Source organism: Poecilia reticulata, chromosome 7, assembly GCF_904066995.2.
Source record: "Poecilia reticulata chromosome 7, P_reticulata-male-v2, whole genome shotgun sequence".
In the NCBI taxonomy this organism is placed as follows: Eukaryota; Metazoa; Chordata; class Actinopteri; order Cyprinodontiformes; family Poeciliidae; genus Poecilia; species Poecilia reticulata.
Window position 1 is genome coordinate 20,774,895 of NC_088836.1, and position 18,853 is coordinate 20,793,747.

At 39.0% G+C, this 18,853-nt stretch overlaps 1 protein-coding gene across 1 annotated transcript in view; it reads left to right on the forward strand.

Moving 5' to 3' along the window:
* The window catches only part of LOC103467507 (metabotropic glutamate receptor 7-like), a 166,336-nt gene that overhangs the window by 20,353 nt on the left and 127,130 nt on the right, over window positions 1–18,853 (forward strand). Inside the window, exons 4-5 of the mRNA XM_008413945.3 lie at window positions 4,393–4,505; window positions 5,333–5,386. Coding sequence (XP_008412167.1) covers window positions 5,336–5,386 — 51 coding nt within the window. The 5' untranslated portion in view covers window positions 4,393–4,505; window positions 5,333–5,335. The remainder of the gene's footprint in view (window positions 1–4,392; window positions 4,506–5,332; window positions 5,387–18,853) is intronic.

Below are 18,853 nucleotides of genomic sequence, written 5' to 3' on the forward strand. Positions count from 1 at the left end.
GTGACGTGACTGTGGGGTGGAAGGCTGTCAACTCTTTCCCTGCTCTTTTATCTGTTATCCTCTCATCTCCTTCATACTTACATTCCTCTTATTTTTATCTCCTGCTCTTCTGTCCGTTCACATGGCTAGTCTAGTCTCCTTTCCCTCCTCCCTGCTCATCTAGGAAATCTTTTCTCTGTTTTCATCTTTGTCGCCTGTCTTCTTCTTCTCCTCTAATCATTTTCGCTTCCCTTTTTACATTTATCCTGTGGATTCTTTATCTCCTGTTGGTTGTTTACACCTCTCTTCCCTGCTTATAATCTTCTGCCTTGTGGTCACAGTCAAAACATTAATCACGTTTCTGTTTCCTGTTCATAAAACTTAAAGTATATTCACATATTTTAGAAAACGTGTGGTTCTAGTCTAAAGTTTACATACTTCGTCTATGAATGCCATATTAATTTGAGGTGTTTAATGAGGCATTCGAATCGTTCTATTTTCACGTTGAAATGGTTATAAAACAATCCATTTTTACAACTGAAAAAACCAATCGGGTGTACATGTTAGATTAGAATTTTCCCTAATTTACATAGTATAACAACGACATGGGGTCAAATATATACTTACAATCCCAACAATTTTTTTGGAATGCTACCCCTTAGTAAATTGCAGAGAAGCTACACACTTTTTATAGCCATCAATGCACATCTGGCATAACTCCAGCCGGATATTTGACAGAAAATGGTAGAGCTTGTTTAAACTGCCTGGCGTCTTGCCTTGTACCCAATTTTTAAGCATTGCTCATAGCATATTTATAGATCAGGGCCCCTATAGAACCCTATGTGACTTTATCCAAATAAAACAGATTTACTGTTTTATTTGAGACCGTTGTCCCGCTGAAGCACCCAGCTGTATCAAATGTTCAGTTTTTCGGGGCAAACTGTCACCTGCAGACCAAGAAAGACGCATCTGTTCCAAAAGCAACACCTTCAAGCTTGACTGAAATTTGCTGCTGCCAAACATGGACCTGCCAAGTATCTTCTTTTATGATCAGACAAGACGTAGAATGAGCTCCTTGGGTCACGATGACATGAAGCATGTTGGGAGGAGGGAAAAAGAGGCTATAAGACCTAACAACATTTTATGAACAGTTAAGTATTGTGGCGCTGAAAGGACTGTTTTGCGGTGCTGGTGAACTGCACAAAATACATATAATAATTAAAAAGGACTGTAACCTTCATTTGTTGTACTTTATCCTGTATCAACAGCTAGATGGTTATAACTTTGTTGCAAAAATACAATAATCTCTTAATACACATCAATAATTTGTTTTGTAATGTAAAGCGTGTGCTAATACTGAGCTTCTTAAACAAGTTGCACCTGAAACCTGCTGTAAATATATGGCTGTGCTTTAAAAAACAAAAACAAAAAGCAAACTCTGCCAACTAACCAGTTTAAATGAGCTCTACCAATGCTGATAAGAAGATTGGTGCAAGAATTAAACCAGAAGACTGTTGATGGTGGGCTGCACAGTGGCGCAGCTGGTAGAGCTGTTGCCTTGCAGCAAGAAGGTTCTGGGTTCGATTCCCAGCCCCGGTCTCTCTGCATGGAGTTTGCATGTTCTCCCTGTGCATGCGTGGGTTTTCTCCAGGTACTCTGGTTTCCTCCCAAAGTCCAAAAATATGATTGTCAGGTTAATTGGCCTCTCCAAATTGCCCCTAGGTGTGAGTGTGTGTGTGCCTGGTTGTTTGTCCTGTGTGTCTCTGTGTTGCCCTGCGACAGACTGGCGACCTGTCCAGGGTGTACCCCGCCTCTCGCCCAGAACGTTAGCTGGAGATAGGCACCAGCAACCCTCCCGACCCCACTGAGGGACAAGGGTGTAAAGAAAATGGATGGATGGATGGACTGTTGATGGTTAGAAGAAGTGTGTGTTCGTTTTTTTTTAAAACTTGCTAAATTACATTCTTCCAAATATTATGGGTATGTAAGGTTCTTTGTTGTCATTCATAGCACCTATAGTACATGAGGTGAAATGAAATTATGTACTCGGAGTCCAGTTAGACCAAATATAAATATGTATGAGTAAAAAATAAGAATATAAAAATAAACTGCATATTAAAAACTGTATATATCAAGTTTAGTGACATTAAAGATAAGTGCACTTAGCTTTGTGACCGGTGCTGTCAATAAAAATCACACACATAAAATGGGTGTCATATGTAAATTATAGGTATAAAATTATTCATTATTTTTGGAATTTTTGAATTTTACTCATCCAACATGCAGCTGAAAATGTTTAATTTTAATTACAATTAAAGCTGAAAAGAAGACTTAAGTGAAAGTTTGTAAGAAAAAAAAAAAACATAGCATGAAGGTGGAAAAAAAAGCGGCCGTTTCACACAGATGACTGATGGGAATATCAATGTGTTTCTTATATGTCTGCCCTCCAACTTTGGGAAACTGTGATAGATCCGTCAGCAAACCTTTCTGCGCCACCTGAGCCACGCTGCCACTATGTCACTGCTCTCTGCTCAGACAGACACTCGGGGACATGTTGGGTGATGAGCAGTTTGCGGTTCCATCAAGAATCTCCGGGGCCATCCGTGGAAAATGAAACCATCTCCGAGCAGGTAACTCAATTTAACTCGTGGCCACTTTCTCAGGAGCTACAAGCACAAATACTTTCGCAGCTGATGAGATGAGGTAACAGAGCATGGCCAGAGTCACTGAGTGCAACAGGACAGGCCCACTTCACCCAAATTGCCTGGACATGGTCAGGGTTTTCCGCCACTTTCATAGACGGAGGAGCGGAGACTGGGGAGGAGAGAGGTTCAGGACGTTTTCTCCTGCCTTTTCAATCAATAGACTCGACTGGCTTTAATCATGGAGCTATTGAGTTCTGGAGCTTGTAAAGGAGATAGTTGGTCATCTGGAACTATTCCCAACTTTGTGCTATACTTCAAAGAACCGCTCATGTGGGCTCAAATGTCTTTGAACTTTCATCATGTTTCTGTTTCTCTTTGTGTCCCACTTTTAGACACCGTGTATTTTATACCATGAGAGGTTCTTGAGGAAAGGAGAAATAAATAAATAAATAAAATAAAATAATATATATATATATATATATATATATATATATATATATATATATACCTGGATCTGTATGCCTTGTGCCTAGTTGTGGTCCCAGTTTTTTTGTGTGCAATACTGAATGATACTGTAGGTAGATTAATATTTACAAGCTGACCTATTTTAACCACAGTCGCCATTACCAGGAACCACTGAAATATCTGCAATCAGCATGATCCGTTCCTATGAGACACATGTTTGATTGAATAAAATTGTCACATTTAATGGTCTCAAACAACATTACTATTTCTGAAGAAACAGTAATGTTGTTTCTGAAGAAGAAGACTGAAGGAAGATGAGCTGACAACAGTTTGCCAGTGAGTGTATAAAGCCACAGCATAGAATTGCAAGCAGCTTTTTTTTTTTAAAACCGTAATTCAGGTTTGTGCTTTTCTAAACTGTACCCATTACATTTGCAAAGAGCAGTTTGACTGCAAAGGCTGCTGCCGGTGCAATATGAAATTTTGTATCAGCTTTTCATTTATTTTCAGAAAAGCACTGTCCAATGATTCCCAACAGAGACTCGCTGTGCAAAGACAATTTTATTTGCTAATGCTCACCCCACTCGGTCTGAAATCGTTTTTGGAAAATTTACTTCTGCATAATTCCCCTGAAATAAACAAGGATGTCCACTGAATGTTCCATCAGACGGTGGGGGGAATCAACTTTATATTCAGCCTGGCATTTGGAAAATAAATCAGCACAAGTTTTCTTTTAGGTTTCTGATGTTGTCTGAGACCAAAATGTATCCAATCAATCAGCCAGTGCAGCATTAGGCTGCCTTCAGTTGTGAAGCTTTCGATTCCTCCTTTAGGTTAATCACACTGTTCTTTCTAATTGCACCTTGCAGGGAGTTTATTGTTTTCATTCGGAAACGTACAGCTGAGGCCTTGAGATTGATTGTGGCCTGCAGTATTTCACAAAGAGTGCATGTGCAAACGGAGAAAGCTGGGCATTTTATGTTAGCGCTATTGCTGTAGCATTGATTACTTTGTTGTGCAGTTGAACTAAGACGCTGTCCTGCAATGATTATGAAATTAATGTGTAAAGCAATTGTAACAATGATTGTGTTGCAATGGTAATCATCATTTGTAAGGTATTATAAAGTGAGTTTGGTGAGCTTAGATTATAATTTAGGATTTTGTGTGTAAATCTCCAAACTTGATGAAAGATTGAGTTAAAGATTATGTCTCAAATGTTTGACATCTGCATCAACATATTGTGCAAATTGCCTTGTGAAATGTTTGTCACAAGGCATGTGTGCTCATGTCTTATTTTCTTTAGGGCTACAGCCCAAGACCTGGCAGACAATTTGAGAAGACAGAAGTCAAAAAAGAAAAGAAACCCACCAAACCCCCCCAGTCCTATAAGAAGAGGAACAAGAACCATAAGAACAAGTGAGATATGTGAAATTCTGCTTTCACCAAGACAGGCTGCTCCACACTGCAGTCTAATTCGATTTCTTGTTAATATCACCTACCATCACTGTTCCTAAAGCCTGTTCCTTGATTTACTTCTTACACCGTTTTATCTGCAAGTTTTCCTGAGAAAGACAAGATTTTTCATTACAAAAAGACAATTTTCTTATGATCAACTCGTTAATGTCCCATGACTCAACTCAACCTTTTAATATATCAGCTATTATATTGCGATGTGATCCCGGCTGAGATTCGAAAGAATTGTTTCATCCGAGTCAGCTAGAGAGAAACCCCTGTTGCCTTCTTTAATTTCTTAGAGCTACTGAGACAGTTTGTCAAGGAAAAAGGCTGAGATGCCTTCATGGGAGAGTAGGAGACGGGGACAGAACTGTACCACAGTCCTGGTATCTGGGTGAGGGCCTAAGATTTCCAAGCAAGTGACGCTTTCGTGGAAATTAGGTCTGCGAATTTGTGTAATGTTCTTATTACGTTCTGGATCCAAAACAGAAACCACGTAAAGGTAAAACACTCTTTATTTACAATGATGATAACGAAAATGCACAAGCAAGAACAGGGGTGCTTCTGGTCAAGCTTTGCACATGAGACAGGATGATGAGAGGTAGATAAGACAATCATCTTTCTTCATGTTTTCTTCAGACATAAAGAAAATGTTTACCTGAGAGGCTGTTTCCTGGATTTTTCTCTTAGCAGACTCTGTCCTTGCTTGAATTGGAGACTTTAGGCTTTGACAAAGAGGGAGAAGGAGAAAAAGTTTTAGTTTACTGGGGATTTTTTTCCAACCACAGGAAATGGAAACGGGCAGCAGTGAAACCTTGGAGAGTAGAAGCTTTCCTAGCCAGGTAAGTTTTTTTTACGGTCACTGCTGCAATGATGTGATTTCACCATGGGACATCATTTATTTATTTATTTATTTTATTTATGTGTGGATATGTGAAAAATATCTAGTAAAAAAGCAAGATTGATTAAACAAAAATTGAAGAAACAAGATGAAACCAGAATTGCCACCACATTTTTAAGTGCCCGCATGAAAGCAGTCTTGAGTTTTGAAACGTTCAGCTTTAGATCAAAAATCTTGTGGAAGCTAATTCTAGAATCAAGCTGCTGCCACAGAACTATATCCTAACATATGTACTTTGCCTGTATAACTAAAAGTAAATGTTGACTGTCTGACCTCGAGGACCTAATGCAAATAAAGAGGATCAGTAGCTGCTGTTGAGAGGTTTTAAAGCAAATATTAATAGTTTGAAATGTCTCCCCTCCTCTGGGAGTTTGAGTTAAAAGGTGAGCTGCTGCATTCTTAACGAGTCGGAGGGGACTCAGAAATGACTGGGGGGGGGGCACCGACATAAAAGCATTACAATAGTTGGTTGCGAAACTGTTAAAAACTTTCTGTAGATCCCAACAGTTTAAAAAAAGGTTTCGCTTTAGTTAGAAGGCTTAGATGATGAAACCAGACTGAACTACAGAGGTGATTTGTTTTTCAAATGAAGGGTTCAGACAACAGCTGTTTACTGAAGCACACTTAGAGAGAGTATATGTATGTATGTATATATTCCTGCCCGATTGGTAAGTAAACTCTTTGAATGATGTATCAGAATGCACAAGCCAAATTAATTGAATAATTATGCACAAGTAGAGTATAACTCAGTATGCACTAATGTACGCTACAACAGTTTGCAGCAAAAATACTCGCATATCCCTATTATTTTGTATAGTATTTCAGCTTCAATAGTAGTTTTTACTTCTTTGTCTAGTATGTTGGCAACTGAAATAATCATTAATTTAGCAAATATTTCACACTCAAATTCAAAAGCAACATACCCACCCTGTGTACATTATTATTTAAGAAAACTTCAATTTAAATATTACCTTTTATATTTATAAAATGCAAAAGAAGCAGCTGAGTGTGTAGCTGAATTATGCATGCGTGATTTACATAGATTTGCTTAGAATTCTGCGGCAAATTCACAAAGCGATGCAAATTACTCCTGTTTATTTTGCACATTTTACATTTATTATTTATTTATGCTTTATTTCTGTGCCTGACTCACAAATTCATCAGGTCCAGCAGATGCAAGCAGTTTGCACCTGCTTATGCATCACAACACAGTTTTTCTCCCTTCAGTCACAAACACAGCAGGTGTACAAGTGATCAAAGAGATAGAGAAACATATTCCCCACATAGAGCTCCAGGTGCTGACAAGATCTAGTCACTCCTTAAAATTTTAAGCACAACGTCTGACTGCAGCAGGAAGAACTAACATTCAGAATTGTGGTTCAAAATCAATGTGTGATGGAGATGTTTTTATTGTAGAGCTTTTGATTGTAGTGAGTACTTGAAGGATTTCTTCATTCGATTCATTCCTAGATAAAAAAAAAAGTACAAGATATACGTCTAGTTTCTTGTCACAATAAAAACAATAAAATGGAAAATTTGATTATATTAAAATATGCTAGTAAATTATATTTGCATTGCACCTTTATATCCAGTTCACTCCGTCTGTGATGCTTTAAAGACGTATCTAATACATTACAATTGATGAACAGTTTCTTTATGTTAACTGCTTGAATCAAAAAGCTTTGGTCTTTAAGAGTGCAGCACTGTTTATTGTGGCTGCATATTACATAAATGGGCAGTTGCTTCTAATGCATGCATAATTTCTCCTTTAAATATTGCCAAATTTTTACCAGCCCAGACAGATACTGGTTGCTCGGTGTTGGTATTTTAGAATCAGATCTTCATTTATATGTTCAGGAGGTGAGAGAAAGCACACAGTCTGGTTTGAACAGATTTAGTTTCCGCAAACCAACTTTTGAATTTAATCTGATTTGTATAAAGTTTGTGATGCATATCAAGTTTGGGTTGCTTGAAAAGTAGGGTGTGCGAGTAGGTTTGCTCTGACTATATGTTAGATTATTGTCACTTTCAGAAAAAAATAATCTAACAGGACCAACCAGCTTCTTAAATTGCCATTTTTATAGTGATTCCCCTTAATTGGCGCCCTTTAAGAGTGTAAGTTTGAGAGGCATGCAAGTCTACAACGGCATGAAAAAGACAAATACAAGAAAAGTGCATTACTATGTAGCTGCAGTAATTTTGAGAAGTGGGTTAAGTTACATATCTGGGCTGAGCTAAATCTCTGAAGTGGCTCTTCATCTTTTAACAATTAGATAGATTAGCTCCACAGAGAGGGAGATGTCACTCTCATGTCGCTCATTAGAAAACACTCCTATTACACCATTTCATAATTGTTCTTCAGCTAAATTATATAACGATCACGCTGACCTTTCAGCAGGCCTGCTTTATAGAACTCCAAGTTGGTGCGTTGAGGAAAGTCAATTTAATGAGTGCAATTTAATGTGAGGCTCAATAACGCCATTGTCTACTCCATTATTAATCGCAATAAAAAACTTAGCTCTGTTAATTATTGTGAATGTGTTGCAATGAAAACGCCAGTGCGAGTTGAAAGCCTTGAGCTCATTCGATGAGGTGATGTGTTGTTTGTTTCTGCTGTTGAAGCAGCTTATAGACAAGGCTTTATATGTGGATTCCCATTTCTCAGATAAAGTCTATATGGCATGATTAGAGCTCATTAGAGGAAAATCTTATGTTTTCCATGGGAAAAATGGGTCATCACACCTTTGTTTTCAACAGAGGCTCTGAACATATACCTTGTATTGAAATTTACTGCAACAGAGTAATGAGTTTAATAAGGTGAAATAGTTTCCAAAATAACAAATCCACATTTCAAGCATGACAAAGAATCTACATTTCAATCCCTCATCAAATGTTTTCCTTTTGATGAATTTTAACGTAAATGGAGTAAACATAGCAAGCCAGCAAACTTGTGTCGATCACCTGCAGTGACACTCATTGATTATTCAATAACGCCGAGACTAATTCTGCTTGAAAACAAAATGCAAAGGCAACGCGACATGGCGCCGCTGGTTCTAAAACTGTGCCATGCATCTGTACATCATGCATTTCTGTCGGCCGCATGCTGTGAAGGGAGAGGCGGAAGATGAAAAAGAGAATGGGAGATGGGGGGGACAGTGGGATGAAAATGGAATTGAGTGAGACCGATTGTTGCCTGCAGAGGAAAACCATTAGGTTCCCCAAATATCATTATCAGATTTTCAATAAGGTTTCAGCCATCAGGTAGTGTGTACAGACAGTGCTGCTGCCTCCTGCTTCCCATTCTTTGCTGCACCAGGTGCAACGTGTTTTTTTTTGCAATTCAATCTGGCTACAAGGCCATGAGGAAGCCTTTACTTATTGCTTGGATCCCAGAACAAATCATAAGCCCAGCAAATATTGGGGGCTGGGCTGCCTTGGGGCGGTGGGGCTGCTGGAGGCTCAGGGACTTGTATGTGTGCTGTTGTCTGAATGATTACACAATGATTGCGACCCACTGCTCTCTGTTGTTCTGTGTGTACGCTATGGTATAAATGCACTTGGGGGATGTACAGTGTTCTTCATTATCAAAATTTAAATAGCTTTGCTGATAAAGTCTTTCCAAAATGAAGCCATATTTCAATAGATAATCCCCCCTTGCAAAGCCCTGGCTCTCATCACAGACCATGGCTAATGAGAGATAAGAAACTGCAGATAAAAAGAGTTTGGGCTTTTATGCTCTTCCTTTACTTTATTGCATGTTTAGCACTGCAGCAGCAGAAAGGTTATAAAGGATTAAAAGGTCTCCAAAAAGCAAAACGCACCAACAGGCAGAGCGTTGGTTGGTTTAGATAAAGTATGGGAGAATAGGTACCAAAAGAATTAAATTGGATACTCATCTGCCAATGCAGTGTAGCTGAAGTTACCCTCTGCCTATTCCTTTTGATTATTTTCTTATCTCTGTGTTCCTGGCTGATGGTAACAGTGACCTGCTGGATTGCTTCTTAGCCCACATTTCCTGTGTGAGTAAAATTATGCAATTCTTTCTTAATTGAAAGATTTATTCTGAGGCTTAAAGTCTTACGAAAAGCAGAAAAAGGCCGACTTCTACATTTTGTTATGTACTGTATCAATACAAAATGGATAAGTGAAAACAGATTTGTGTCAGAAGATTTTATTCTGTAAGTTCCTAAATTCCACAGCGTAATTTAAAAAGTGCTGCAGTGCTAGTTGGGGATTTGGCCCAAACACCTTCACCTTCATGTTCATTCTGTATTTTTTTAAAAACACAATCATAGATGACTTTGGACGCAAGGGATCCGTTGCAGTGTAATATCATAAGTCCATGGTGTACCCTTGTTTTCCCTCTAGTTATCAAAATGACACTATTGCTGCATAAATGTACAGCCTTAAAATTTTGAAAAATATGAGAAAGTGAAGGTAAACAAATTGTTGCACATGTGGATACAAACTTAAGGTTACACACACTTCATATGTAAGTGAAGTAGATTCTTAATAAGGGGCTTCTACCACAATATCATTGTAAGTAGGAAAATCCTTATAACCAAGTCGAGCCTTACTAAGTAGGTATTACCAGAAAGGGTAATAAGACACATTTTTATATGCACCGACTTTCATGACAAGATAAGTAACAGTGTAGTTGAGGCTTAGAGAGCAAAATCAAAATTCTGCTGGCAATAGGTTATTTGGCACAGACATACATAATTCATAAAATCTGTGACTCGCAAAAATAAAGCCATATTCAATGAATGTGCTTTAAAAAGCACTTTTTTCATTGTCCATCAAACACAGTGTCACAGATGCCTCCGCACAGACACAAGCAAAGGTGATGAAAGAAAAACATGGATATTTCAACTCCCAAGTCTTAAATGCAACACAAGTTGCATTTAAGACTTGTGTTGCCTCCCGTAACCAAAGGTAATGTCAGCTGTTTGCAGTCATCAGAATGGAGTGATTTGTCTGTTTTACTTGTCACTCGTTTGGACGACCAACACTGTAGCTTAGGTTCTGTGTGTTACTGTTGGGAAGCCAAAATATTTGTATGAATATTGGCAGACAAATGTCTGCTTTGAGAAAATGGTGAACTAAGGTATAGCTTCCTTCAACCTAAAAAATAAAAAAAAGGCTTTAAAGAAAAAGGCCTCTGAACTTTAAATGACATCGTAAAAATAAGGAAAACAGCTGACAGTGTTTTCTCTACCTGTAATCTATAACAGGGATTTTCAACTCCAGGCCTCGGAGGCCGGTGTCCTGCAACTTTTAGATGTGTCTCTGCTTCAACACACCTGAATCAATTATTTAGGTCATTAGCAGGACTCTGGGGAACTTGGCTGCATACTGCGGAGGTAATGCAGCCATTTGATTCAGGTGTGTTGGACCAGGGACACGTCTAAATGTTCCAGAACACTGACCCTCGAGGTCTGGAGTTGAAGGTCCCTGGTTTATAGAGTGTTACAGAGTTTAATGTGTGTATTACATCATTAAATAGAAGGTGTTTGTGAGGTGTGCTAACTGTGTTGATTTAGCACGTGTTGTGTGCACCATGAATGATGCTTGCCAAACAGAAATTATGCAGCTCATTAGCAAACAGCAGTTATTCTAGTCCTTCTTAAGTATTTACAACTTTCATATTTCTCTTGTAGTTGCCTTGAAGTTAATTTCAAAGGAGTTACAGTCTTAAAGAATCTTTTGCATACCAAGTTATGGCATTGTCTTTAAATATGCAGGTGATCTCACTGAGAGTCTCCATCTGAAGACAAAATCTTATTGTATGTTGTGCACTTGAAAGCAGATATTTACAAGTGCTACATTTTCAGACAAAAACTTAAACACACTCACAGAGAGAAGTACTAGGTGGTGCTACCCCTGCCCCTTTTTTCTCTTGACAAAAACTCAATCATACACAGAGAAAACATGCAAACTCAATGCAGCATGACCCCTGGTCTCAAACCCAGGACCTTCTTGCTGCAGGGCAACAGGACTACCAATTGTGTCACTGTGCTGCCTTGATTTTATACACTGTATGTAAATATCTGGCTTATTCTAGTTCCAACTACATATTTACAGTGTATGAACAATCCAAACTTTTTAATCACAACAAATCGAGGCAGCTGAAATTAGGGTTCAAATTAGGTCTGCATAATTTTTTTTCCAAAAGGTGAATGTAAGTTTCTTCTTCTTGAATAAAACATCTTTTGCTCAAGTAACTTAAAAATAAATGAATATTTTATATAAAAAATTATGTAAGTCTAAAACAAAAGTTTCACACTTTCAAACCTCTCTTAAATCATATTAATTTTGCAAAACCTTTTGGCATTTGGACATGGTGCCAGTCTAAACTGTACCGCAAGGAAGCCGTCTGATCTGACCCAAATTCACTCAGCTCTGACTCTGAACCATCTGCAGCTGAGAAGAAGGTGTCTCGAGTGACAAGAAGAGCAAGACGTTCTGCAACAGATTGTGTACCCGCCAACAAAACAAAGAAAAGACAGAAGGAACCGTGAGATTAAACCCACAGAGGAACTGAAGTCTCACAAGATCCTCATCAACCTGTCTCTCTAGCATCGGCAGAAATAAAGGAAGAAGTAAAGTTGGAGCACAGCCTTAAGTTGTTTTAAAGACAAGAGATGAACTAAATATTATTGTTTTGTTCCTTTTAAATTGTTATTACCCTACAATATTCCCTAGTTGGTGTTTCTACCATCTATTTGAGTGAATCGTGTTGCTAGCACTACCATCAAAACTTGCGTTTTTGTTGTTGAGCCAATTGTTACACTGTAAATAATCATCCCAAGGCTGGGTTACGAACACACAGATTGCCCTTGCTGCATGTGCATTGAAATATATCATTTCCAAATGAATCTCCGAAACATATTAAGCGCTCACGCGACACTGGCCATTTGGATAGCAGTTCTGTTTGTTGCCCAGCTGCTGAGGTTTTTCTTCACCCCACTTGTGTTTTGTCCAAGTAAACAGTATCTTTGAAGTATTCTCCCAATGTTAATGGTCGTGGCACCTTTAATGACGAAGCAACAGACAAGGCCTGGGAGAAATATTAGCTCAGCAAGGTCACGGCAGACAAGGTCCCATCTGTCTCTTTGCAGCCTCGGTGGATCCCGGGCCCTTACATTACTCCAGCCCCGGGGCAGGGAAAATGGATCATCAATCTGATTTAGAGAGACTTTGGCCAATGCTGTCATTTCTACGCTGAACTACACAGGTTTCTTCTACCTATTGCAGGTAAATTCATGATGGCTGGTGATGTTAAAGCATCTCACGTATGGCGTTGCTGAGCCCTGGAGAACTTCACGTTGCATTACATCACACCAGCATGCCTCACAGCAGCACGCAGCAGGAGACAGAGCTCTAGGTTTTGTGCAACTCCACAGGCAGAGCAGTGAAGAGAAAAATAAGAGAAAATAAAAAACACGCTTTCCTTTTAATCTACTAGGGAACAGATCATGGCAATAAAATAGGAGATGATTTCTTGCTGCGATAATCAACTTTTAGGGGCGGCAAAAACAAAACAAAACAAAAAACTTCTTTCAGTGTCTTGTATAAATGTCCACACCCCTTGATTTTTTTTTATAATTGTTTGTATTGTTGTTGCAATCTACAGCTTAAATGGAAAACAACCTGTTGTCATACTATTTTCTGTTATATATTAGGAAGTGGCTTATTGAAAAGGGTGTGTGATGCAGGAAATGACATGAAATAACATCTGGTTATATTGCATAAATAACCAGATGTGTTGAGTACATGGGTCATAGTTGGCCAGAATACAAATTACAAAGCTGAGGGTCTTTGCTGCTCCACTAGAAGTACAGTGCACCTGCCAACTGATTCTCTTTTAATTTATTTAAGGGCCGCAGATTAAACTGGGGTGAATACAAATAGATGCCCCATTTTTATGTTTTTAATTAAACCTTGTGTGATAAAAAAAAAAATGATAGCAAAATTGATGCTGGTCTATGACAAAATACAGATTTAAAATTCAGTTTTTGTGGTAGTAATGTAATAAGTGAAGTATCTGAGCGTTAATAATACTTTTGCCAGGCATTGTACATATTTGTCATAGAATTCGGTGCTCTAGCCTCACACAAGTGATGAGCAACATAAGTTTGCTGAGAACTACATGAGCCTCGGTGTTAAAAGCCGACCAAAAGCAACCCTTAGGTAGGCATTACCATAAAGAGGCAGGCATAAAGAGGAACACCTGGGTAGCGAAGGCAGGTCACTTCTGCTCTCACCTCACCCTTTACAAAATAGATGTCTGGAAATGAAAAGGCAGGAAAAAAATCCCTCTCCTACTGATTTCTGTCATCTTCTTTTTACGGTGCTGTTCCACTCTCTTCAGTTCCCAGCTGTCGTCTTATCAACCTTGCCCACCTATGAAGCTGGCTGTTAAGCTTTTCCTGCTCAAGGAAAATGTCACGTTTGTCTGCCAGGGTAAATTTGCTTATCGTATAAAGAATGAAGTGCTCAAGATGGAAAGGGTGGCCTCCACAATGCAGGGCCTTAAGGGATGTTTAGAAACCCAGTCTTTTTCTGCTCAGCATTCCTTTAATGTGACACAAATCCCCCTGACCGAGGAATACCACCTCCTTTCTCAGGTTGCCTTCAGTTATGGTACCTGCATTTTTTGACCCTTTAAAATATGTAGCACAACCAAGAATCGGCAGGAGAGCTGTTACCCCTGGCTAAGTTTTCGACAACATTGGTCCTGTCCCAGTCAGCAAGCTGGTGGCCAAGCTCACTGTGGTCCCTTTCACTTTGAACCTGATTCCTGCAGATCCATGTTTTGTTATTCACCTGGAGCTCGCTTTTGGGTTGGGGTTCCAGACAGAACAGCGTTATCCCCCGGTCTTCTCATTGCCCCCAAAACACTCAACCAGGCCTGACAGAAGTCTTTCTTCTCTGCATCACGTCACACTTTCATTCATAGTCCAAACATCCCTGTAGTGTCCCCCCTCCCTCTGCACACAGTGTGTTTTGTTCTCTTCCTGGCAAGGTGAATGGTGCCAAGAGATCGTTTATTAGAACTGGGATGGTTTGGGAAGGACAAGAAATGGCCTCAGGTGTGAAACCTTCCCCTTGACGAGGATTAGTTTTATCCTGCATATGCAAATGGCATTGATTAAGCCACAGATAGCACATCCCCTGCTTTAGTGTAGCATTCCTGCAGGTAATGTTCTCTTAAAGTACCGCAGTGAAGCCTTGGGAGACAATGCTAATAGCCCAAAGATGAACTGTCGTTGTCATCATCGTCATTTGTAGCTCTTAGACAGAGGGCGCGGTGGCAAATTACAAAGACGTGTCATTGCACAACTGCTGTTTGTTTTACCTGATCTGCATACTGATTAGCCTGATATTAAACATGCCTCTCTGTTCCCCACAATGCACTGGAGGCCTCTTGTTGTCCACAACTATACGGCGTTATCGTCTTCCCATGCCGGTGCTTTTTAACGTCCTAATCCCTCAGCATATTGCAGGAGATTATCTTTCTAAATTTAACTAGCCCCCTGAGACTGCTGAGATAGCAGCTGCTTTTTTTGCCACTTGGAAGGTTTTCAACAAACAAACTAGCTCATTGCACATGGGAGAGCATGCACACATGAGCTTTTTAAGACCTGTACCACCTCAGTAATGGCTTTTCCTCTGTTGTTCAATGCATTCAAACAGCCGAAATGTTTCGATCCAGGTTAGAAGTGTCTTTGGAGTGTTGTTGTTGCAAAGGCTGTTTTGTAGCATATGTGCCCTGCATGTTGTCGGTGTTCTGCGAAAGAAAACTGGAGGAGTTGTAAAGGGCTGCCAATCTTGCTTCAATCCCACTGTGTCTGGCATTTAGTGGGGAGGTAGTCAATCTAAATTACTCAGAGGTAAACTTTAACTGGAACAAAAAAAAAAACGCCTCCTTTCCTCTGGAAGAAAATATAGATTAATTATGTTTATGCTTTAAGGAAACAAGATTTAATTAAGTCACATCGATTATATTTCTATAACCTAATTTGGCTAATTCTCTACATGGGCAATATTCCAAGAAAAAAACACACATGACTGCACTCCCAGCAGCTGTGTGTAAATCTCCACATGTATTTTCATGAAACAGAACACCAGCAGGATGACTTTGATGGCTTTTTGGGGGAAAAAATATTATTACCAGTTCATATTATCATGAGTTTCACTTCATAATTCATTATGTGGCAGGCAGGGCATAAATGGTAATACATTTTGGATGATTTCTTTCTGGGAGGCAAGTAAGTGGTCAGCAACCTTAATTGAGACTAATTTACTGATTATACAGTTGCATTTAACCATCAATTATCTGCTTCTGTCATTCCTCCTCGCTTAATATGGTATATTGCCGTCCAGAGTCCAGTAAAAGTATTCATACTCCGTAGACCACTTCATCTTTTCAACTTTATAGCCACAAACTTACTGGGATTTCATGTGATAGACTAACATAAAGTAGTGTGTAATTGGAAATGGAGAGAGAATGATACATATTGCAAATTAAACTCCAAAAGGTTTTGGTGTGTATTTGTAAATTGCTCCATTTAACCAGATATCCCAAAATAAGCCAAAATGAAATTGGTCAACACCACACAACACACCATAGATTCATACCAAATTGAGTTGGTATAAATATTTTTGCCAGGCATTGTAATTTAAAACCATATAAAGTACAAATAGTGGTTATTTATTTATTTATTTATTTATTTATTTATTTATTATATTATAAATGGCACATATATCTACCCAAATAATGTATTCTGTAAATTGTCTCTACCATGTTTAGACTCATTTTAACTTGGAAGAAGCTTTCAGCAGCACAGGTTGATTCCAGTTTTGAGTCTACATATCTCTGCTGCATCAGAGTGAAAATAAGTGCATAAAATTCATTCATTTTCTCTAATTTACAACCTGGACAGATTTGTCACCGTTCCTTCAATGATTCAGGTAATAAGTCGCTGTAACACCTGAGCTGGAGTCATTAAATCACCTGATTTGCATGTGTTTAGACTCTAGCAGGACAATTTAATAAAACATACTCAGGACTGACGTGAGCCCAGTAAGTTCTGCTTGCACATCAGACTGGGTCATTAGATATTTGTGAAAACACTTTGACAGTGTTTTACTCGAAGTTTACCAGGAGGAGAACTCGCTTTTTTTTTTTATGGCGCTACCAATTATCATGTAAATTGAAGAATTTATTTTTGCAGTTTAACGGTTTTTGTGCAACTTTAATTATTTTACAAAATGAACTGTCATTAATCAAAATTATATTAAATCAAAGGCACATGACGTTACTAGCTTAGTATGTTGTAAACCGATTCAAACAAACAATGTAGATGATCTATATAACAGATTTGTTGTCTAAATGATCGGCCTGTGTAGTTTGAATACTGGTGATGTATTGCATACCTACAAGCTCTTTGAAATGTTCCTCAAAAGTATTTTCTGGTTTTCTTTTTGATTGTGGACTCCTGCTGTTGGGTGTCATTGGAGGGTCTTAAGTTGCAACAAGGTTGCTGTGGAAAGTAGCATTCATTGAAATGAACAGACCAAAGTTTCACAGCAGAGCATCACATCATAACTACATGAGAAATGTTTCAAAAGTTAACCACATATTGTAGATCAACACTTTCAGGGAATATTTCTGTGCATTAACACAAGCTTCACTTTAGCCAAACCTCTGAACCTTTTATTTTTCTATATTTCCATTAGCAGTGCAGTTATTGAATCGCTTCCTTTAAGCTGAATGGCATATTGTCAGACTCAATATAATTTTCCAGAGACTTTTGTATTCAAACCCATTCGCTTGCTGAAACTAACCACCTAAAAGGCAGGCTACAACAAAAAGTGGTGAATAGTTGTTTTCCTCTCTGCAGTCTGGTCCAACAGGAATGGAAGTGAACTTCTCACAAAAGTCCATGAATGGACCCTCCTTTGTGAGATTAATGAGGACTTGTATTCCTCTTTACCTGGATCAGTGTCGGTTTGTGCCTTTCTAAAACTGCTATCATTATTCTCTATTTGGAGCTGAGCTATGTTCCACTTCAATGCACTCTCTGGTAATATAAGCTTTTTCATGGAGTGCATCTATTATGTGTTATCTGATAAAGATTTTACAGCGGCATATAGGGCTGCTCTGGCCCAGCCTCCTTTGTGTGCAGTAAAGCTAAAACTCAGACAAGTGAGTCATGTTGGAAGTGACAGCAGATATTTATCACTGCCACTGTTTATGGCACAGCCTGCGTGAGCACTTTTTCTTACTTTTTCTGTCAATCCGGAAGCCTAAGTGGGAGAGTTAAGCACTAATAAGACAGCCTTGGCGTTTGCCTCGCACACTCCGAGCTCCTCCTCTGTCAGATGAAGGCAGAGATGTGAGGTTGTCCTGAAGAGCCTCCGCAGTGATCGCTGGGTGGAAATTAAAGCCAATCGCCTAAATAAGTAAAAACAGCCTCCCCCTGCCGACTGGTTAGATGTGCAGCAGTGTTGTAGTGTGCCCCGAGCAATATTTTAATGCACGAGAATCAAAAACATTTACAGGTTTTGCATCATGTATGCCCAGCAGAGGGAATTGGGTTGCTGCTTTATACTGGCAAGCACTCATTTTCAAAATTGGGGCTTGCTCTCATATCAGGACCTTACCCTTCCAGAAACATGGTGAATTATTAAATATTAAACAGTCAAAGGAGAGAAAATGTCATTTGTGTCTTGACTCAATTCGAACAAATTCTCAGATGTGAGAAAAGAGAAATGTCTCCTGCAGTGTTTTGTTGTTTGTTTTTTGTTTTTAAAGCTGGATCTTCATTCTATTCATTTTATTTATTTATACTCCAAGCAACAACATGTACAAAATTTTACACAACCTGCTGAAGGATGAGACTCAGAAACATCCCTTTCTTTAGATTCTTGCAATAAACTAACACAAAGTAAAATATAATTGTGAAGTGAAATTATACTTGTGATTTTTTTTTTTGCAAATAAAACAAATCCAAGAACTAAGGCATTTCTTATCAGCTTGCTTCAATAAATACTTTGTAGAATCAACTGTGCAGATGGTGTGTTCATAGCGATGTACACATGTCATTTTTTTTTACTTTGTTGCCTACTGCAGGATTGCACAGTGGCACAGTTGGTAGCACCCAGTTCAGATCCTGACTTGCGGTTTTTCTGCTTGGAATTTGACTGTTCTCCCTGTGCATTGAGTGGGTTCTCTCTGGGTATGCTGACATGACTGTTGGGTTAATTGGCTTCTCTAAACCTGTCCTTGGAAGTGTGCATGTGCACAGTTGCTTGTCCTGCCGGTCTCTGTGTTGTCCCGCAGTGGACTAGCTACCTTTCTAGGGTGTACCGTCTCTGATTCTTCCACCTGAGCTGTGGA